The 23,512-nt window shown below is 34.9% G+C and overlaps 1 protein-coding gene across 2 annotated transcripts in view; it reads left to right on the top strand.

Moving 5' to 3' along the window:
* Positions 1 to 23,512, top strand: part of LOC124367310 (metabotropic glutamate receptor 4) — a 143,314-nt gene that overhangs the window by 115,863 nt on the left and 3,939 nt on the right. Inside the window, exons 3-6 of one of the 2 annotated variants that reach the window (XM_046824036.1) lie at positions 8,499 to 8,837; positions 14,831 to 15,031; positions 21,517 to 21,778; positions 22,753 to 22,839. In XM_046824036.1, the coding sequence (XP_046679992.1) occupies positions 8,499 to 8,837; positions 14,831 to 15,031; positions 21,517 to 21,778; positions 22,753 to 22,839 (889 nt within the window). Of the gene's footprint in view, positions 1 to 8,498; positions 8,838 to 14,830; positions 15,032 to 21,516; positions 21,779 to 22,743; positions 22,840 to 23,512 lie in introns of both variants that reach the window. The other variant, XM_046824035.1, reaches the window with a different exon arrangement.

The following is a 23,512-nucleotide window of genomic DNA, read 5'->3' as shown; positions in this document are numbered from 1 at the left end:
TGTCTGTGTGTAATTAGCCCAGAATGGGCTGTAAAACGTACAAGTCACTAGTCTTTTACTACCTACCCGATCTCTCGGCCATTTTTACATCCTCCTAATGATTCATTAATTTCCGTGTGTTTGTGGATACCTATTAACTATCCATAACCTTTTAGTAACTATGGAAACGAGCCATAACCGTAACCTGAGTAGGCTTTTACCTCCTTGTAATAGTACATTACGAATGGTATAACTGAAGTGGAGCCAACTGTTACGTTATGTGGCATTTACTGCACTAAATAACCGTTACCTTTGATTGTATTGGTTACACAGGAGATAAATCTTTCGTACGGACGAGGTCCGGAGGAATATTTCAGTTAGTTCTGAGGTCCAGCGCTAGAGCTGCGCCACATAACTTTGATTGTTTCCGTTCAAATAGGAGTGTTTGCTGCCTGAGCTTGTCACTCCACAGGGAGCAGTCTGCGCGCTCGCTTTTTCCATGCCTCAATTTATAGCATTTGATGATTTATCTATTGTGGAACTAATAGAATCAGTATTTAAGTAGTCCGCTTATAGCATACAAAGAACTGAAGTAACTTCTTTTTTATAGCTATAAATAATGTGGTGTGTAGGCCTACATTTATTTTACGTAACTAGAGAATCTGTTTAAGATTATCGGATGAACAAATTGACGTTGTCCATGTGGTTACGAAACAAAAGTACCCCAGAATGGAGGGTGATTATTACCACAAAAGATCTTTGATCGAGTCCGATAAAATGTTATCAAAAATTATCATCAACGTTGTCGGACAATGCATCTTTATCAATTAGTTTCATCAAATTTGGTCTAATAGCATAAATATTTAACAAAATTTGACTTTGTAATTCTGAATCAGATATTGATATTTCGTGATTTATTTGTCATTTATACATGAGGATTTTGAAATTCTAAACATTCTTGAGAATTCTGCGGCACTGCTTTCCTCTGAGAAGACATAATCCATCATTCCAGTAGGTTGAACTTCCCTGCTGATCCAGGCTGAGGTTTGATTCAATGGACTTGTTCATTGTTTCCTTGAAACTGAATTTGGAGGAGTTTTGAACTGCTTGATTTCTTTTGTTGGCAGAAAAACTAATTTTGAGCTAGTCCTTCTTTTCATATTATAAAGTAGAGTAGAGTTCCATTTTTACGAGATTCTGGTCATTCTTTTACAGCCCCTCTTAAAAATTTTCCGTCAAGTTTTGGTTTCCATTTTGCTTTAGAGATCGTCCTCCCCGAAATATTCCAGAAGATGCGTTTTAGTCATTTAATTCTGCTGTGACCTCTCTTGCACATATATAAGCAACAAAAAAACAAGGTCCTGGTCGATGGAGTGTGTGCGGCTGGCAGTCAGTCGTGGGCTTGACCAATTTGATCAAATCAAGTTCCTCGAACCGGCGTGGAATGTAGAGAATTTCCGTCCCAAAAAGAAAGGAAATGCAGAAGCGTTAGAAGAGTTTATCCAATCCTCTCGATCTTTGACTTAATTATTACGTCAAGAACTTTCACTGTTGATGGTTTGTACTCATATTACTGTTTTCACTAGATACTAGATACAGCAAAGTATAAAACCTCTACAGTTGAATAATTTACTATTTTTAGTTTCAATATTATTAGGGGGTGGGGTGGATGTGCCTTTTTTTGTCACAAAGCTAACAAATGTTAAGCACCGAGTATCTTTGAAATTTAAATACACTCCCTCTGAGAAATCTTTACATATATAAGCTATTGAAACTATTTTTCATAAGAAGCTCAGACCCAGCCCTCTCACGTAATATTATATATAATTTCAGAAGTTTGCTTGTTTCGGTTCCAGAGCCTAACCTGACTGTTTTCAAATTTTTTTACTTTTAATGCTCCAAGATTGTTTAATATCATTTCCGTTAAAATATATCATTTAGCACCATTAAATCGTTTTTTTTTAGTTTTTATTTTTATTGGATGATTGCGAGTGCTTTCTGAGAATTGTTGAATAAAATACTGAATAATGTGTATATTTTAGTTTGTGTTTATTACCTTTTATAGTTAATTCCAATAGTCTTTTAAAACTTTTACATCCATGTTTTAAAGATTTTGTAAGGATTTTATTAATAAATTATTTATGTAGCAGTTCAATCCTTCTTCGAGTTTTCTTTACTTTGTTAGTTTTATGTTGTGCATCCTTCATCGGACTTTGCCTATTGGATGTTCCTATTTATTTCACAATTTTTGAGTTTTGTTTTTGTCGTAAGTTCTTTTTTATCGTTAAGTGTACATTTTGTTTGTTTGAAGATTATGTTATTTTTAAGTTTGTAAGTATTTCACGATTGATGGTTTTGTATTGTTTGATGTTTTTGTTTTGTACCAATCTCTTGTAGATTTTGTTATTATCGTGAAATAAAATCTTTTGAAATGAGTGGATCTTACAGAGAGTTCCAGGACACTTTCACTTGAAATCTTTTGTTTGTTTGAAGATTATTATTGACTTATTTTTAAGTTTGTAAATATTTCACGATTGATGGTTTTAGATTGTTTGATGTTTTTGTTTTGTGTCAATCTCTTGTAAATTTTGTTAATACTGTGGAATAAAATCTGTTTGAAATGAATGGGTCTTCCAGAGAGTTCCAGGACACTTTCACTTGGAATCTACCTCGGCTATCAGTACACACCGATGCGACAAGTCGGGACAAGATGCGGAGCGGTCCCTGGAGGTCGGCCAGTTGCGATGCTAGCGCACCCACCAACGAGAACGATATTATCAAACAGCAAATCACTCCACAAACAACATTTGCATGCGTCGTTTTTACGGTTGCCCGGCTCAGCCGGGCAAGAAGTGGACTAGGCTGTGTATTAGCCGGCGCACCGGTCCTGCCCGCGCTGTTTTGTCGTAATTTGGCGTAATACGTTAATGATTTCTAGTTTAGTTTTTTCATTTCACAAATTGTCCAGATCATTACTACGTCTCGCTGACAGGCTGATGCCACTTTAATGACGGGTCCGGACAGAGTCATTAGAATTTATTGCTACTTTATAATTGCTGCCGACCGCTAAAACGAGCCCATCCGTTTATGCGTATGCATGCTATGCTGTGATCGTTAGAGCCGGCCTTGAACGAGTACAACGAGATTCTTACTGTCGGTTTTATTTGTGATGTCTCGTTACTTCAGCGTGCAACAATCTATCAGCGGGAAATTGTCGTTTTTTTCGTCAGGATAGTTACTACTAGCCAATTCTAGGAGCAGAGATCCAATAGCACTGTAGGTTATTGTGAAAACGACCGAGGAATTTCCTTAAGAAAGAAATCAATCGTTGACGACAGCGCTAACTTGAACGAGTGGAGGTCAAACTGGAAGGGTATTGAAAGGGTTAAAAATATAAAACAATAACTTTATCCCCAGATCATGTTTTTTTTAGCTTAACACAACTAAATTCAACCGTCACACGTGAAAAATTAATTTAATCCGCGTCAGGCAACCCTATTTTGGTTAGGGATGGCGACTTTTTATATTTGTACCTCGTTCTCTGACGGTGTTGCAACTACTAATTATATATGCAGAGGTCAGTTTTAAGTGTCTCATGTTAAGAAAAATGTGATATGAGAAAACATTTTTTTACCATTTTTAACCTTTTTGATACCTTCCCAAATTGACCCCTACTGAAACTATTGTGTTTATACAATGCAAATTGGCCCTTGGATCTTAGACTATACAAACGCGTTGTACATTTTTATGGGTTAAATGTAGGCCTACACCTCGGAAAACCTACACATGACATGGACTTTTTTGTAAGTCGTGACAAATACAGTGTTTGTACTTTCTTAGGTTACGGGAGGGATATTTACACTCTAATATAAAATATATTTCCCCACGCCTTTATTAACTAACTATTGGATCGTTATCTCAGTGCGGTGTAGTGGACTGTAGTAAGATTCCAATTACATTTTGCGATGCACAGCAGCTGACTTGGAGTAGTCTATCCAATATGGTTTTTTTTATCTAATTTAAGCCTCAGCGTCAGCTATGCCGGCTTCGAAGTGCACTGGTTTTTATTAAAGTACAGAGTACATGATTGGACCTCCGCGGGATTTGAACCCGTGATCTCTCGGTTAGAGAGCCGAGACTATAACCATTAGTCTACGGAGGAGGACGTCCAATAGGTTAAACGCAACATGGGTTAGGAGCCAATATAAAACTTTCCATCTGGTTTCGACTAGAAGTGAGAGTAACTCAGTTGTTTTAAACAGCTGATTACCGAATATTGCTGTCAGCTGTATGTATCTATTTTTGTGAACAAGCATATTGCCTTTTACCCTATATGGCATGGCAAAGCAATAATACATTGTTAACCATGGATCCAATTTGTCCCTATAAACACTTAGTTTTGAATGTTTTTACTGCGGGTACTTATTTTTAGACAAACGCTAAACGAATCGTCTGTAAAATTCCATATAATACAACAACATTGGGTTTCAAGGTCAGTTGCAACAAGTAGACTGTGACGCGTCAAAACACCTGTTGGCTGACTCACTTTTCCCGCCAACGCGCTGCAGTCACGGCCTTCTGGTTCGACCGGACAAACAAATAAAGCACTATATTGTGTGCTTATTGTGTTCAGTCTCCACTTCTTACCAAGAGATAATGGGTATATAACCTTGTTCTAGAGCTTACTTTGGTGTAGTTTTAGGTTGTAGGTTAGATTTTCAGTTATTAATTATAATCACAGTCATAGTTTATCAGCTTGATGGATTTAGTGTATTTTCTCGCTACAAACTATTTTTATATTCAGTTTTTAATAAAGATATTATAGTGCTTGATAATATATGATCAAACACTCCACTGAAACATCAAAAAGATACAATTTTTTTTTAATGCGCAATGTTTTACAAAGTTGTTTATTAACCAAATGTTTTCCCACATTACATGGACTTGTCAATGATAACATTTGTCACTGCACATTAAAATTTTTCATTAAGTAAGAAAATTTTAAAATTTACTACTTTAAATCAACAATAAATAAGCTCCAGTTGGAGAAGGGAGAAGCAGAACTATAGTATACGGTGAATAGCAAAACTATAATATTCAGATGAGGACATATTTTAGGAGTATTGTACTTTCTTATAATTCGTTTTTATTTTTTTTTTTTTTGCACTGTTGAGCGGGGAGTTAAAATTCTCATATTCGGAATGAGGAACTGCCTGCAACATAATGATTTTTAGTTTCCACTTTAAATGTTTCCCTCAAAACATTCAACCATAGTCTGATCAATACTTTGTCTCACCCACAACCTATAGTAACTTCGTTTAGCCAGTGAATTGTAAAAAGGAAAGTATTTTAGTTCTGTTGGTGACTCATGCAGTGTTATCCATTATTAATCTGTAGTGCAGGCGCCACGGGGAGCAGCCCGGCTGATATCTTTAAGAATCCATAGACTGGACTCTGGTAAGAAACCTGTTTTATTTTGTTGTCCACTGACCACACAACTTACAAAAGTGGTCAGTCAATTCCGAGTTATTATAGTTTTGTATTGATGTACATTTGATGTTGGAATAAATTCATTATTCATGCATTATTCAATTCAATAACACATGATTAGATGTATGTAATGGGATCAAAATGCTTTACCGCCTATTCGAATCTAATCCTACTAGCTTTATAATTATGACGGTACCATCATCATCAATAAAAATCCTAGAAGCAATAAAAATATTTAGAATTGTATTTCAATAAGCAAACTGTTACAACAGTTTTCGGGTAAGAACCGTTACCAGGATCCTCGGTCTCCACTGGGGATCTTCTCGGCTGGCTGTTACAGGTCGGATAGAGCGATCAGCTGCACGGTGGCCGATCAGTGCTTGTTGTATCGCATCTCCGATTACCACAAACCTGTCCGGTGGCAGTTTACTTTCACGCCGATGGGCGCCCCTTAATGTGGGTGTGAATAGACTCTTTTTGTGGCGGCCATCCAACAGCGCTGTCGGTGAATTGATTTCCAACGTAACGTCCCAGCCGCCGCGCCGCGCCGCCTCCATGTCTTGTCGCTCGGCCCACGCTAGTAGTAGGCCTAGTGTAGATTCAGTAGATTATGGTGGCCGCGGCCCGTTCTTCATTTTTGCCCGTGTTCGGTAATGTTTATTTATCCATCAACTTCCGGATTTGGAAACGGCATCGGACCTGATTAACTCGTATATGGTGAGAATGCCGAAGTGTTTTCCTTCTTCAGCTGTTGCCACTACACCGAAAAAAATGCTACTCAAGGTGCCTCGTTTTGGATTCGCTGATTATTCTATTCATTTCAAAGTTAGCTCTGTATGTATCAATATAATGTCTTTTTATTTTACTACTAACTGTTGGTGCTATCTTTCCACATTACCGTATTCATTATTAAATGATTTTATTAATATAATTTACATTGTATAGTAATCAACAAAATCGCAATCGTAAACAAATGGACTAAACGTATACAAATCAAAGCCAGCAGAATAGTTTTATAAGATTTCGGTAGAGCCACTCTACAGTATCGCATTGATAATTTGGGATTGGCGCCTGAAGATAACGGCTGTAGTGACATAACCTTGAATTTCCCCTCACAATAACAACGCCAAACTTCATGCAGTTTTACGCCCTTACGTTTAATTCTAGCGTTATGAAATATGTCTCATTAAAAGATGTAATTAATACGCATCCAAACATTGTTTTTTTTGTAATGTGAATACTTTTTGAATATTTCAACGACGAAGTACAACAGAGTTTGAAACTTTTTTCTAAGTAACCTATAAAAATACCGAGAAACTAAAACTTGGATGGAACATATTAATTATATCTTTAAAATGAGACATACATATCTCCTGTTCTAAAATAGGAACTATTAACCTAATCAACAGAACATTCACAAATACGATAGTCCTCCCAAATTCTTGAATAATAGGACGTTTAAGGTTATGTATCGTAAACAATATTACTCCCAAAGCATCAGACGTGAATGGAAATTCACTAGATACAACATGCTGAGCAAATCGAATTACATGTGCTTCTTTGATATTGGCCATAGAGTATAAAAAAATAAGATATTGGCCCACAAATCACAGACGTTTAGTGAAGGACAATTTGCATCTATTTTGTATTTTTAACTCTACGTGTATATGTATCCTTAATGTTTTGTTTATACTTAAGTGTACCTCTTGGTCTTATTTTATTGTAGTTCCAGTTTACAACCTCTAACCTAAATAGTATGAGTTAGTTATATTTGCCGCTAAAACTTAGGGATTTCCACAATCTCTGTGAGTGTTATATGCTTGACCCTAGGCTTGCTCGCACCGCAAAAAAGATTTTGGAAATTAAACTTTGGCATAAATTATACAGACTTTTATTTAGTGGGTTTTGCCAAATTTTGCTAAGAAACATCACGCGTCTGTTCAAATAAATTATCTGCACCAAATCTAGTACAGGTTATATATGCAAGTAGTCAAAATGAAAAAATAAGTCCACCTCCAAAACTTAGCTAAGCTTTTCACTTCGGAGAGAGAGGTGGGTGATCTATGCTCTCGAAAACTTTCATTGGATTCCAAGCAGAAAAGTGTTTCAACACCTAGATTTGCTCTTACCAAGTTTTTCTGCTAATCTCTTATTAAAGGAACTCTAATTTTGTAAAATTTTCAAGAATTTTGTAAAAAAAGGGTTTCCTACGAAATGTTCAGGTTTACCACCATGGATAAGAACATATTGCTGGAGTAATATGTTTAAGAACGAGATTTGCTATTTCTTCAAGAGACATTAAAATCTGCTTGATGGAATACATCCTGCTGTACAATACAAATGAAAGCACTTGGATCCACCCTACTCTCCTGCTTACTAATCCATTTCTTTGTCTTTGGAGAGGGAGATGGGTGATCTATTCTTTCGAAGACTTTGGTTCCAAGCAGCAGCAAGAGTTTGAACACCTTGATTTGCTCGTGCCAATTTTTTTTTGCCAATCTCTTATGAGAGGAAATCTAATTTTGTAATATTTTCATAAATTTTAAAAAAAAGGTTTCCTACGAAATTTTCAGGTTTACCACCATGGATAAGAACATAGTGCAGGAGTAATATGTTAAGAACGAGATTTGCTATTTCTTCAAGAGACATTAAAATCTGCTTGATGGAATACATCCTGCTGTACAATACAAATGAAAGCACTTGGATCCACCCTACTCTCCTACTTCACTAATCCATTTCATTGTCTTTGGAGAGGGAGGTGGGTGATCTATTCTTTCGAAGACTTTGGTTCCAAGCAGCAAGAGTTTGAACACCTAGATTTGCTTGTGTCAAGTCTTTTGCCAATCTGTTAAGAAAAGGAACTCAAATTGTGTGATATTTTCATGAATTTCAGATGAAAAGGATTTCCTACTAAATTTTCAGGTTTACCACCTTGGAACCAAGGTACCATTTTGCTGTATAATAAAAGCGAAAGCACTTGGATCAACCCGATTCTCCTGCTTTACTAATCCATCCCTTTGTCTTTGCAGGTGTTCGTACTGCTGAAGACGTGGCGGACGACGCCGTCGCGACGCCACCTGTTTCTGGGCCAGATGCTTCTCCTCGGACTGTTCCTGTGTGCTGCCGTCGCGGCGCTCCTGAGTGCCGAGCCCACGGTGCTCACCTGCGCCGGGGTGCGCCTTGGGGCCGGCCTCGCCTACTCCCTCGTCTTCTCCACCCTCCTGGTCAAGTGCGTGTTCCTCATCTCCCTCAACGGCGGCGTCTACCTGCCCGCCCCATACCAGGCGCTGCTCCTCTTCTTCGCCGTCCTCATCCAGCTCGCCATCGGTGCCCAGTGGCTCATCAACAACCCGCCGAAAGTCATACAGGTCAGGAGGCTCAGAACTGTAGGAGCAGAGTTCCAGAGTAAAAAACAACTAAATCCAAAGAAGCTGTTGGATTTATAAGTTTGCAAGCAAACCTAATTTGGAAAATAAAGGTCTACCTGAAAACCCGAAGATAAAAGAGGCTATGAATTTCCAAATAACAAATTTTAAAAGTACAGCATATAACCATTGCAAACCATTTTTATCTGTCCTGTACTTCGATGAGGTGTGTCTCACTTAAATAGGAGAAATTTTACGTTACAGCATTTTTTTTTTTGGATTTAGATTTTATTGTTGGACACAATTGCACAATTAAACAGAACTCTTAGCTAAATACTAATGAGCAATCACAAAAACCACGCTTTTCGTCTTTAAAAAATGAATTAAAATTTTCAGACATATGATTGCAAGATTGTTGAGGTAATGCTTTATGAATGCTATTTTATTTTTGAGATAATGGTCGTAAATGGGTAATGCGATGATCAACTGATGATCGTGGGTTTTTTCAATCTTATTCTGTAAAAATTATGAAACAATTCATTGTGAAAAATCTTTTATGTCTATGAACGGTTATAATTCCTTTGAGTCCAATCATTTATTTAGGCAAATAATATTGAAGAAAAATATTTTGTATGTAGTACTTATTCTCTTCTTTTTCCACTCTTAGTTAAGAAGACGCTATCTTGATCTATTAAAAGCTAATTTCCATTTTACTGAAAATATCTATTTCGAGGACATCAGAACAAATAGCAATTTTCTCAAATGTCTATGTGTGTGTATATATCCGTGGCAAAACAGTGGATTGGTTTCAACAAAAAAGATTTTGTTGGTAAATATTCTGTTTAGCATCTTTTAGATGAGATTTTATTCTCATTTTTAGACTTATCTTATCCCTAAGACTAGACCTTAGATCCTAACAAAATCCTAGGCTGGAATTTATTCCCTCTTTTTCCCGCAAATACTCTTAAGTACTGTAGACAAAGAGAAATTAAGTGGAAGAACAACCATGTAATTCCAAATATTGTCTCAATAAACAAAACTAAATACATTAAATGTAAAAATATATTCAAACAATTTTAATTTGTATATACAAATTTAAGGATGGATATGGGGAAAGAGATATGTTGGAAAGCTGCATCCAGTGCATAATATATTGTGTATAGCATATGTTTGGCACAACTGGGTTCTGGTTTGTAGAGGTATACCGGGAAGAACCATTGAACCAGTGAGACATGATGACATATGGAGATGGAGGATTTTCCAATTTAATCCACAATACCACTAACAGTGGGGGGGAGGGGGTGAAGGGTATATAAGCCACCCGAAAAGCTCTTAGAACATGAAAAATATACAAATAACAATAACCCCACTTGTTTGAAATACAGCAATAAATAATTTGGTTTAAATTATGCCTATTTAATTTATTTGAATTCAGATTTATTCTATACTCCCCGGAGTGGTGTGCTCTTCAATCACGTTAACACCCTCCCCTCCCCACCAACTGTAGGTACTCAATCACAAATTTGTATTGGTTTTACAACAAAAATACAATCTTTATGACACTTAAAAAAATTGAGTACATTTGATTTTTCACACATTTTAAAGCTCATAATTTGTACTATATTTGCAACCGTAAATGTCAGCGGAAACCTGGATTTCAATGATATAATATATATAGTGTATACTTTTTGAAGTAACTACCATTTTTTTGTCATGTCAGAAGATGGCAAGGAGTCAGAAGGAAATCTTAAATTAGAGCATAGGTTGAGTAGTACATCAAATTAAAGTTCTCTATTTGTACAGTAGAATGACGCAAATCCGATCTGAAAAGGATTCTTTAATTCATTAGAATATTACTGGGTTAAAGTTTGAAATATTTACAATGTAGGTCCTATTCTAAATGGTTTAATATTCTTGTCTTGGCTCAAGTTGTGAAAGTTAATCTTAGTAAATGAATACTAGACTTAAGAAACAGTTTTAAGGTCTTTAGTGTGTCTTCAAATACAATGGAGGACGGTCTGTAGGGAGTTTGGTAAAAAATGTAACGTAATTATAGCTAACTTTAAACCACTGTAATCTTTTAAAGAGTCATCCTTTTGACGTCAGATTTGCGACATTGTACTCTACTGGTAAAGACCTTTAATTTAATGTACTACTCAACCTATGCTCTCTTATAGGATTCCCTTCTGACACCTTGTGCGGACCATCCCCTTGACATGACAAAAAATGGTAGTTACTTCAAGTAGATTTATAGGTGCAGTAATGATGTACCAAATTTTATTGCTTTACCTGTAATCTTCCGGGAATTATCAAGCCTGTGCAGGATTTTCTTTACACCCTGTACAGTAAATATAATTACTTGAATTGAGAAGTAAAAAATACAAAAATAAAATTTTTAAAGTCCTGCTATCTAGGTATTTCAATTTTTTAACAATTACAGGCATGTCCATATAACGGGACATTAGTCCCTAGAGTTAAAAGCAAACCACTTGTCACTAAGTGATAGAACACAATGTGTGAGAGATATTACATGATTGAACACGCAAGTGTGAGTGAAGCTACATGCGTGGAGTCTCTGTAAACTGTTATCCAACTAACTAATTGGAGATGTCAGAATTAGCATAATTGTCCTATGCCTCTGCCAGACCAGCTCCCACACATTGTGTCGGATCACTTTCACACACACATCCGCAGGCGATTATATCACTTAATTAAATTAGAGTCAACAGCCTCGTGCTCGCGTGTCAGCAGAAAATGCTGTGAACGCAAAAAATTAATTTGTATCTTGTGTTTTGCTAGATGCTTCTTTATCAAATTAATACAAAATCATTGAACTCTTTTACTTCCTTAGCCATAAGTACGGTTGTAAAATGTTGTGTTAGTATAGAAAATAAAAATTTGAAAAATGACATTTCATCCAAGGAAAATTTTACAGATATTTTTGTTCACATATGTGGAAGTATAAGCCTTGCAAGGATTAATCCAGTGCTGGAGTTTTTTGGGAGGGGGTCACCTAGATTTTAGTTTACTGTTACCTTTACTATAAATGATGATTTTGAATTTCAATACAACAAAATACAGAAGTTTTAGAAAGAATTATATCTATATTTGAAAAGTTTAGTTAATTTTATTTTGCATGGTTATAAAACAAAATACTTACTTACTCCCAGGGCCATTCATATCGGAGGTGATATTTAGCCGCACCAACAAAGCTCCTCCATCTTGAACGGTCCTCTGCATCTTCCTCTGAAGCGCCCATCTTCTCCATATCAGCCTTCACCTGGTTCCACCATCTCACTTTTGGTCTCCCCGGGGCCGTCTTCCTTCTGGGTTACCGTACATTACCCTCTTCAGTTTGCATTCCTCTTCTCTTCTCAAAACATGGCCTGCCCAACGGAGTCTTCTGCACTTTATTTCTCCTATTACATCCGTACTATTGTAGAGCTCCCTGATTACTCTATTATGTTTTCTTCTCCATACCCCTTGTTCATATGATGGCCCATAAATTTTACGTAGAATTCTATTCTCGAAAACTAGAAGCTTTTTCTCATCCTTCTTATTTAGCCTCCACGTTTCGGATCCGTACAAAAGCACTGGACATATAATTGTTTTGTATATTCTAGTTTTAGTTTTGTGAGAGAGAGATTTGGTTGAAAGTATCCTATTGCATGCATATACACATCTATTTGCTGAGTTGATCCTATTTTGTATCTCTGGTTCATCTGTGTTTTTATTTGATTTTGTGACCCCAAGGTACTTAAAGTTCTCCACTTGTTCGAAAACATGCCCATCAATTTGTAGGGGTCCTCCTCTTTGATTTTGATTCCTTCTAAAGTGCATATATTTAGTTTTTGCATCATTCGTCTTCAACCCCACTTTCTCTGCCTCACTCATAAATAGTCTAGTTAGTGACCTCAAATCATCTACATTTCATATCATAAAACAAAATATTTTTTCAAAATCTCAGAGTGGCCATGGCCTCTCTCCTGGATTCACCCCTGCAGCTGACCTAATGAACAGGACTGATTTTGGCCAAATTTGAAATTTTTTTTATTTTATAATTTTTACCTAAAGAACAAAATTGTCTAGAGACCACTTTATATATTTAATCTTCCCTTTTAATTTGTGTCCTATTAGATGCTTAACAAAATGCAACAAAAACCTCTCCATTTTTTAAATTTTTGAACCTTTAACATTAACATGCGATTAAATTCGTGTAAGAACCATACAGATGGTCAGACTTTCGTGACACAAATATGATGTTTACATTTCAAATATTAACACATTAAAAAGTACCGAAGAACCTAAAAGAGCATAATGAAAATCTTTAAAGAACTGATCATAACTTTTTCCTGACTACAGTAAATAAGAAACTTACTGGAGCATAATACATATTCATGGTCTAGAGGTGTTTATATGTAAATACTAAACTGAGCCTTCAGAGCATTTATTTGTTTTGTTGCTTTGGCAGATATGCTGCCCTTTGACCCCAAATTCAATGAAGTTCTTCCTGGGACAAAGAGGAATCTATGTAACAAGTTTCAAGCCTTAAGGACCTTTCTGTTATTTCGAGCTTTCGCGCAGATCGACTGCCAACTACACAATTATCTTGTCTTTAATAAGTCATGATTTTTTTACGTAAATATCATATTTTTGGACAAACACGTTCACCATTGCAGTCCATTAACTGTCAACAATTTTGCTAGCAGAGATTTAGTTTAATTTATTGGTTTCATAGAGGATCTTTGACTAGGGTAAAGAGCGATTTGATCTTAATTTTCAGGTAGTTGGAATAAATCATATAAAGTCATATCAGCGGACTTGGCTTTAGAAGGGGATGGATTTGATTAAAGAGTAAACTATGTGTAATAAATATAAATTTAAATCTACTTAATTAGTTAGGTCTAATTCAAGTTAATTTAACTGCTGTATTTAAAACAAGTTGGGTTATGTTTAAAAAAAAAATTAAGGCTTTTGGAGGGGGGTTCTATCTCCATCTTAGTTACGTCACTGATCATCATAAAGTCTAACTGTCCGTCTTTCTCAAATATGGTAGTAATGAATTAAAGAAAGGGCTGCGTCTTTGAGTATTAGTAACCACAATAGCATCTTTCCTATTTTGTTCTCCTTACTCACCTTCATTTCCATATATTATACTTAGAAAAGTTGTGTATGGTGACATTTCCAACATTTTAGTCACTGTGCCACTCATGGGCGTATGGGGGGGGGAAAGCCCCCCCCCACAATATCTTGAAAGACAAATATTAAAATTCCACCCAGTAGTTTGTTTTAAGCTAGAACATATTTATGAGGTCTTAAAGGTCAACAATTTTTTCAAACCCATGTTTTTGAGGTTATTTTATACCTCTTAAACCATCCAATGTGTCAATCCTCTCCAAAATAATTTTGTACACATGCAAATGATTGTTCATATGTTAGCAAAAGATCCTACATTTACAACAGGTATCTTGCCACTATCATATCATATTCATTAACCTTCCTCAGCTTCAATAAAAAAAAAAATTGGTAAGAGCCGGCAGTACTGGTGGCCATGTTTCATTTTAAAGATATAATCAATACACACCCAAACCCTCTGTAGTATTTTCAATAGTTTAATAGGTTATTTAGAAAAAATCTTAAAATTTTTTGAACTTTATTGTTTTGTGATTCAAAATGTAGACTCTTAAAAATAAAATAATAAAAAGCGATTGGATGTGTATTAATTATAATATTAAAATGACACACCTTCTATTACACTACGATTAAAAAAAGTGTGCAAAAGTGCGTGAGGTTAAATATTGCTATTGTGGGGAAATACTCAAAGTTTTTTCATTACGGCCAGCTCTTAAGTTGCTATTTAGGAAGAGATTTTGTGTGGTTTTCAACAATACCATATTCTTTTGTATATTATTTTGAGCAGTTGGTAGAATTAACTTTTACACGTACGTCAGATTTAGTTGTCTTGTACTTCATCCTGTCCGTCTCCGTTTCCACAGGTGGGACTCCACCAGGCCTGCCACACACCGTACCACCACCTACTGCTCTCCCTGGTGTACACAGTGTTCCTGATCGTGGTGGTAGCAGTGCTGGCTGTCAAGTCCAGGGGTATCCGGGACAACTACAGAGAAGCTACGTTCATCGGGCTGGCTGTGGCTTGTGTCATACCGGTGTGGCTGGGCTGGGCTCTCTGTGGACTGGTCAGTATTACCAACTAAACCACTCAGCACAAGTACGTAGCCAGCAATGGGGTCCAAAGGGAATTTTCAGTTTTCAATCACTTTTTTAGCCAACGATTATTATTATTTAAATAATTCAGTATTACTCACAAGTACTGCTGAGAGATCGTTCTCAACATTGAGATGGGTCAAGAACTTTTCAAGGAATAAAATGGGGAATGATCGGTTGATTGTATTTGCCTTACTCTCTGTCCACTATGGAGAAATATCAGTTTCTCCTGTAAAAACTCTTTTACATATTATCAATTCGAAATGTGGATTTGTATACTATGTACTGTGTTTTGCAGACAATAAAAGTATATGTTTTGTAATTACATTATTACGTAAATCTTATCAATTTCAATTATTAATCCTGCACAGCCTACTAAAGCAATGCCTCCACAATTATGAATTTCAATCGTCAATTAAATCTATTTAAAGACATAAAAACTTAGTGCAAAATTCACTATTTTGTTTCTTAAATTTGAAGGTTTTAAAAATTAGAATGTTTCCAGGGGTGGCACTCCAATTTCGTCTTGATAGCCTCCCAAAGTTTTTTCCTAGATACGTCCTTGCTCAGCACCACTTGTTAGAGTAACTGCCGATGCTGTGACAGATTGATATTATACATAATTAAGAGTTAGCTGTATCTGTGGCCACCTTGATTTTAACTTCATAAGAACATAATCTATAACCTCAGAAACTTTTAATCCCTTACTTTTAGGCATAGAATTGTTGAAAATGTCTCATTCACAAAAAGTTATAAACATGTAGCACGTTTTATTTTTTGTATGTTATATTTCTATTTATTATTCATAAAAATATCTCAAATTGTTTTACTTCGTTGTTGGAATATTAAAAAGCTAAAGAAAAATACAAAAATTTTGATATATACTTATCATTTAAAATTAGACTTCTCCTATAACCCTACTACCAGAAACAATTGACATCTCTTAAAGTGTCAAATCAAATAAAATGAAATATTTATTCATGGAATGTTATACATTAAAACATTGCTCTAAAAATTTTATCACAATTGAACTATAACGTTCTTGTTACAAATTATCTCTTTTATTTATTTATTTAGTCTTGTTATAACATAAAATACTTAAAACTATATGCAGTGAATGACCTTTAAACAATTTCCCCATCTTGCCATGAGTGTTAATTTAAATTTATATTTAATTTTCGTGATAATCAATAATCTTCTAAGATTTCTGATTTTATTCAAAACTATGTTATTTTTTACATTAAAAAAATCTTATTTCTCTAACTTAATTTAGCCCTTCTAAAAACTCCATTTCAAATAAAAAATGAATCTGATAAAGACAATGAATGTCTTAATAAAAAAAAAATTGAGAGCTCAAAGCAAAAAAAAGATTCTGTTTGATGAAAAAGTTAAGACCTCATAAAATGAAAAAAAGCGATGAGGAAATTAAAAATACTTTCTCAAGGATGAAAAAATCACAAAAATAATCAAGCGAGGCAGATGAAAATAATAAATGTGTGATGATAACTAATGAAAATTATGATTTTTAATCAAAATTATATTTATTCATTTTAAAGATAGATAAATCAGTTAGAAAATTATTCTACTATGTTTTTTAGTTTAATATAAACCAAAAATTTAAAGATAATCATGAAAAATATATATAACAATAAAAATTTTACGCCCTCCTCCACCCCTTAAACCAAAGCCATATTTTGCATTTTTTCTATAAAAATTTATTTTAAACTACTAAAATGCATTAAGATTTATATTTTTTTCCCATACAAATATTTTTTATTAAAAAACACACATTTAATAACTATAAATAATTACAGTAATACATTTAATAAATACAGTATTTTGAGTACAGTTATTTTTAAGAAAAATATACCAAGTATTTTATCGAAATAAAAATAAAAGCTGAACCTAGACCACACTGATTTTTTCCTGGAGTTTAACAGAAAAGTAAAGAAAGCAATTCAAGGTTATATGTCATCAGTAGAATACAATTTAGGGGACTATATAGAACTTGAATGACAGGGCAGGATATTTAGTTTACACAATATACGGTTTATTTATGTCACAATGATACTTGTTCAGCATCGCTGTCACTTAGAACCTGCATAATGGAAAGATTACAATCGTGTGTCCTTCTCCAGATATCAGGATCCTGTCACATCCAGTGCTCTCTGGCACCATCAAACCAGTTATAACCGGATTAACCTGACAGATATTTGACTCCAGATCTTGTACAGCCTTTTAATCTGATCTGATTAAACTTCTCTCTTTTTGAGTGTACATAATCCGTATTTAATACAGTATGGTATCTTTCAAGCTTTTGTTGTGCATTGGATTTTCGGTTCTACCAAACAAAACAAAAAAACTCCTTGAATGTCAAATGTAAAAATAGTTTTCTTCAAATCTAAAAATTTGGAACATGCATTTATTACTTAGTAAAACTAAGTAGGTGATGGATATTTTATATTTTTAAACAAATAACTGGGCAATACCTCCTACAGGCCCAACTCTTCATGTCTGCGTCCAATACTTTTTACTGACCCAACTCTTCATGTCTTCATCCAATAATTCATACTGGCCCAACTATTGTTGTCTTGGTCCAATACTACCTACAGCCCAACTCTTTATGTCTTGGTCAAATATTTCCTTCTAGCCCAACTCTTGAAATTCTGATGATACATTTCATGTCTTCATCCAATAATTCATACTGGCCCAACTATTGTTGTCTTGGTCCAATACTACCCAAGGCCCAACTATTTATGTCTTCATCCAATACTTCCTCTTGTTATGACTAATGCAAGAAATTTATAAGAACCAAGCCTTGAACTACTATGAAATGTCAATGCAATGGGAGTGCCTATGGATGGCCCAGCGGTCTAAGTCATTGGACTTTGGGTCTGAGTTAGAGATAGCGCTGGTTCAAATCCTGTCTGTGACCGAAGCACTTTTTATCAATACCATCGACCTATCAGTACTGTATCGACTCTCCCTTTATTCTGTTTGATAAGATCCTCGCACAGGCCAGTGGCCCATGAGGACGGACAGAATAAGGCTTAAAAGGGGATCGGTCTCTCCTTTTTTTTAAAAAAAAAAAGAATGTTATGAAGCGAAATTTATAAAAGTCCAATCTCAACCTGCCTACCCTTTTATGTGTATATTAGGTATGCTGTTATGCTGTTTGTATTAAAACTTTTTAGGAGTTAAGTCAATCATTTGTTTCATTGAAAAAGGTGTTAAGAACAGCTCTCCCATTTATTTTGGGTAATAGTCTTAGGTGTGTAAAAAATCAGTTTACTGCAATTGTCTTTTGCACATAGCTGCATCAGATATGATCCCCGGAGCCCAAAACACCCCTGTTCCAAAATATACATATGTCTATGCTATGTCTCACGGCTTGTGGAAATGGGGTGATGCTTCATAATATTTATACAGCAGGGGCGTATATAAGGGGGGCTCAAGCCCCCCAAAAATTTGGAAGACAAACATTAAAATTACACCCAGAAGTTTGTTTCAAGTTAGAACACATTTATGAGGCCCTAAAGCTGAACAATTTCCTGGGGGAAGATTTCCGAGAGACTATTTTATACCTCCTGACTGTCAACCCCTCTGAAATAATTTTCAATATACGCCACTGATGTACAGTAAAGTTTATTGGGGCAAAACATCTTTTGCCATATTTAAACATCATGACTGTAATTTCAAACATATTAAAAAACTAATAGTTATCGTTAATTGAGCTTTAGTATCGTGTTCATGACTAGTAATAAAACCTTAGTGTAATTAATAAATTCTCAACATGAGTATATAAATAGGATAATACATATTTGTTTATTGGCTATTGTGGTAGTTACTTCCTTTTTTATACTGAGTGAATTATTTTTAATTGCACTAAGGTTTATTACTGATAATTAACACAATACTAATAGCCCACTTAATAATAATATTAATTGCTTTTTATTACATTTGTAATACTATTTTTATGAGAGTATATAAGGCAAAAAATGGCATTTTAAAAAGTTTTAGTGAATTGTCGCTCTTAAACTAATAAGTTAAATTAAAGTTGTAAAGAGTAAAAACATTTTAAAATTTAATTTCATATTCACTGCGAGAAAATGTAAGGTTTTCGATAAGAAATTTGAAGCTGACCACTGTATTGAAAGATGGTGGCAAAATTTAGAAATTTGAAATTCGTATTATTATGTTCACTGTAAAGTCAAGTCAAGAACGTAGCCAGGAAAACGTTTTAGGGGGGGGGGGTGTCCAGACAACTTACATTTTCCCATAGTGGGCAGAGGGTAAGGTCCCATTTTATTCCTTAAAAAGTTCTTGACCCGTTTCATTGTTGAGAACGATCTTTCAGCAGTACATGTCAGTAATACTGAATTATTTAAAGTATTTTTTTTTTTTTTTTTCTACTAATAATCGTTTACTAAAAATTGTAATGAAAAAAATTGAAACTTTGGGAGGTCCGGACCCTTTGGACCCCCTTGCTGGCTACGTCCTTGAAGTAAGTACAGTTCCGTACTTTATACCAATGGTCACACCCCTAAGATGGACACTCTGTACAGTAACCCATGAATTTTAACTGTATTTTAACTTGCTTTAATTCCAGAACAAATGTATGATGAATAATGTTTTTATACCAGTCATGTACCTTAATGTATCTTTTATTCAAAATTAAATTGATGGAATTGTGCATGAACATGTTTATTTAAAAACCATAAATTTAACAACATAGCTTCTGATTCCTCTGTAATCTGAAATTACGAATCAGCTCACATATTTGCATTTGAACTTTGACTTTCATTGTAGCCTAAGATAAGACTGTGGTTCTCAAATTAAGAAGTCATGGTTTTCATTTTCCAGAAGGTAAAAAAATCTGTATATAATCTATCAAAAACGCTATTTTTTTCTTTATAGTCATATAGTACAAAATCTATTAAAAACGCTATTGATGCAGAAGGATGCTCTTATACAAAAACTTATTTTGTGGCTTTGCAACTACAAAACAGTTGCTTGATCACAGATTCATTAATTTGAGTATAATATTCTGGAGTTATAAGTCTAGTATACTTTTTTTTTAATTCACACAGGATAAAACCTTTACAATATTGTTTAATATAGTTGGACTAAATAATTGTAAATAGAAAGTAGGCAGAAGATCTCCCTGCAAAAGGTTCAAATTCTTTATTGTACATATTCATGGAGAACAGAACAAAAGTCAAAATGTGTGTTTATGTCACTTGAAAAGTTTAGTAGTCAGTGTTTGTAAATTATTCTTTATATCTTCTTTAATCTTTTTTGGGCTCTCTCCAATGAAATCTTTCTCCTCGTAGAATGATCTATCTTCCAAACAATGTTGTCAGTTTTCTAATTAAAACATTCATGATGATGGCTAATTTCCTGACTTTCCTATATATATTATACTGAATTATTTAATAATAATGACCAAAAAGCGTAAACTTTTTTAAAGTTAAACATTCAAATATAACAATATAAGTATTTGGGCTTCGCAATTTTGCACAAAAAAAATTATTGCAATATATTTTTTTATGTTTATACTTGTACCCCAAGTACAACCAAAAAAATTAAGCAATCGTGCACCAGACACAACAGTCTGAGATATTTCAGTATGCACGGGCTCATATTTCTCAAGCCACCAGGACATGGCAAACAATACAAATACCCATAAGAAAATGTTTAACAGCGTGTACCCATCAGGCGAACGACACGCTTTAAGAAAGCCTGGTGTGTACCAATCGGCAGTTATGAAAATTCGTCTGTACCTGATGGGAAACACATCATCGTGAACGGGTTCCTCAGAGGGTTCACTTCTGGCTGGTTTATACCTTCCAGTTGAACCCACACTGGTTACAGCAAAACATATGTGTTACATAAATCTGGGCAACCTTATGGATGTCCAGGAGTTGCACATCACTAACCGCAAATTTCGAGATTCTGGGGCACAAGGGTAATTCGATAGGTCTAGTCTGTGGGAGATGACTGTTGGAGTTGGTGGGGTTTATTCCCTTAGAGTTGTACCAGCCTAGACATAAGGGTGTGTGCCACTCCCTGCCTGCACTGCTTTGGTTCAGAGCTTTGGTCCCTTCTTCCAAGAGGACATGACTTAAGGGACATGCGATTAGTGCCTTTAAATCTTTTCTCATGAATCTTGTCACAGGTGGTCCCTAACCAGAATATCCTGTCCCTCCGGAAGCAGCGCAAAGGTCCTTAAAGGACTATGTGCAATTGTCGAAGCTTCTTGTCCTAGGAGAACAAAAAAATCGTGAACGGGTTAAGCACTATGTACTTAAAACAAAAATTTGTCAGAGTTTCAACACCGATTTGATAAAACAATATTTTGAGTTTTTAAGACGCAAACTTTAAAAAAATTCACAAAATATCAACTTTTCAGATACTCTGTATGAACTAAAATTAATTTAAAACTGACTGTCAACAGGTGGTGCTGGAGAGGAACAGAGACGCGTGTCTGGCGTTTGGTCTGAGTGGTAGTGCTCTGATAGTATTCCTCATCATGTTCATGCCCAAGGGGCGACAGCTGGCGGCCATGGGGCGGGAGGGCATGTACGTGGAGGACCGGGAGGAGAAGTTCTCCTCCCTCAGTCGAGCCGCCTCGCCCTCCTTCTTCCACTTCAAGCCGATCAAACACCCGCCCCAGCTGAACACCTACGGAGGCACCTACTCGCACTCACGCACTAAAAGTAAGTAGGCTGCTGTAAATAACTTCAGTTCACTACTATTTCCTTGTGCTAACTACGAAAAGTATCATTACAAATTGTACCATATTTTTTTATTGAAAGATTGGTCACATTCTGCTTACTGAAGCTAAATTTGGTTAAATGTCACTTCAAGAAATAGTCCGACATAACAATTTATAAATATTCTAGTAGAAAGGGAGGTTCGGAGTAAAAATATCAGGTCTTACAAAACAGTTTGTTTTATGCCCTTCTGAGGTGCAGAGGAAAGTTTCTCACATTTATGGAAAGTGCTGTTTTCAATGAGAGGTGCTGGAATGCCGTTCCAGTGCATTCTCCCTCAAATTTAATACAACTAATTGATCTATTAATTGAATTGTATATACAGGGTGTACCAAAACTTTCTACACAAACTCTTAAGACATTTTCCCATGGACCAAGAAGAGCTAAAAATTAAATGCAACTAATTGTCTATCTCTTTTAGTTTACCATCTGTCTGTCTGTATGTATTTTTTTTATTTCAGAAACCATTTGAGGTAATAAACTAAAATTTGGTAAACATTTTTCTTGCAATATCAAATCGTGAGACAAATTAATAACTTATCATATTAAGTTTCAAGATGGCAGACAATTAAATTTTTTAAAGCTTAATACAGGAAAAAATAAAAAGATTATGATTTTTTTCAATAGTAATAAATAGGGTATTATAGATGTGACTTATTTGTGTAATTATTTCTACTAATACTTTTCTTCGGCACTTTGGTAATGGAATTGTAACTGGTTTGTGTAGTGTTTAGTTTTAAACAACATTATTTTCAAGAACTAAAAAAGCATGACACCTGTTCCAGCAAATTTATAGATTATTCTACAAATATGCACGCTTCACCAATACCTGCAAAGCATGACTTTCTTACCCTAGATGAACTAACAGTTTGTGCACATCTGTACAGTGTAAATATAATAAAGAACAGTATGTACAGTTTCAGATCGTGTAGCTCTAGTAGCCCCCCCTCCCAGCTATGGACATCACTACTACCCCTACTGCTTCTACCCTAGAGCCATGCCAGGTAACCGTTTACGTTTATCCTCATTTCGTCTTGGGGACAAACTAACAGTCGTGTGTATTCTAGATTCTGATCCAATTTCATACCAGGAAAAGATTTTCATAACTTGTGTTTCTATAAAGATTTACAGAACATATAGATATTTTCAGCCTAACCCTACTGTACCAAATTTTCCCGGAATACTTGTAAAAAATGCTTAGTATTTTTTAAGAGGTGTTATCCAAAAATGGTGATTATTTTTAGCGTTGTATGAACATTGATTAAACATATTTTTAGACTTTGTTATTTATAGGCCAATTTTGTTGTTGTTGCAAGAATATCTTTGTTAACATTTTTTATGCTAAAACCTCACTTAAAACTCGTAAAATTAATAAATTAAACCAAAATATTCCTTTTTTGATATTTTTAAGAGTTGATCCAAAGTACTTTAAAAAATCCTACACTTAATAAAACCAAGCCGCACTAAAAGAAATATTTTTTTGACATATCTACTTCTTATCTACAAAATTAAAAATATTATAGAGCCTTTTTGTTTAAAAAGGGTGTTGGTATTTGAAACAAGTTGGTAACTTACCAATGCCAATGCTTATTTTGGTACTGAAAGGGTTAAATTACATAATTAAGTAAATACCCACGTAACAGCAAAATTTAGACGGTTAAGATTTTGAAGACTGTC

The sequence above is a fragment of the Homalodisca vitripennis genome, chromosome 8 (genome assembly GCF_021130785.1).
Source record: "Homalodisca vitripennis isolate AUS2020 chromosome 8, UT_GWSS_2.1, whole genome shotgun sequence".
Classification (NCBI taxonomy): domain Eukaryota; kingdom Metazoa; phylum Arthropoda; class Insecta; order Hemiptera; family Cicadellidae; genus Homalodisca; species Homalodisca vitripennis.
Note: the sequence above shows the minus strand (reverse complement) of the source record. Positions and strands in the feature narration are given on the sequence as shown.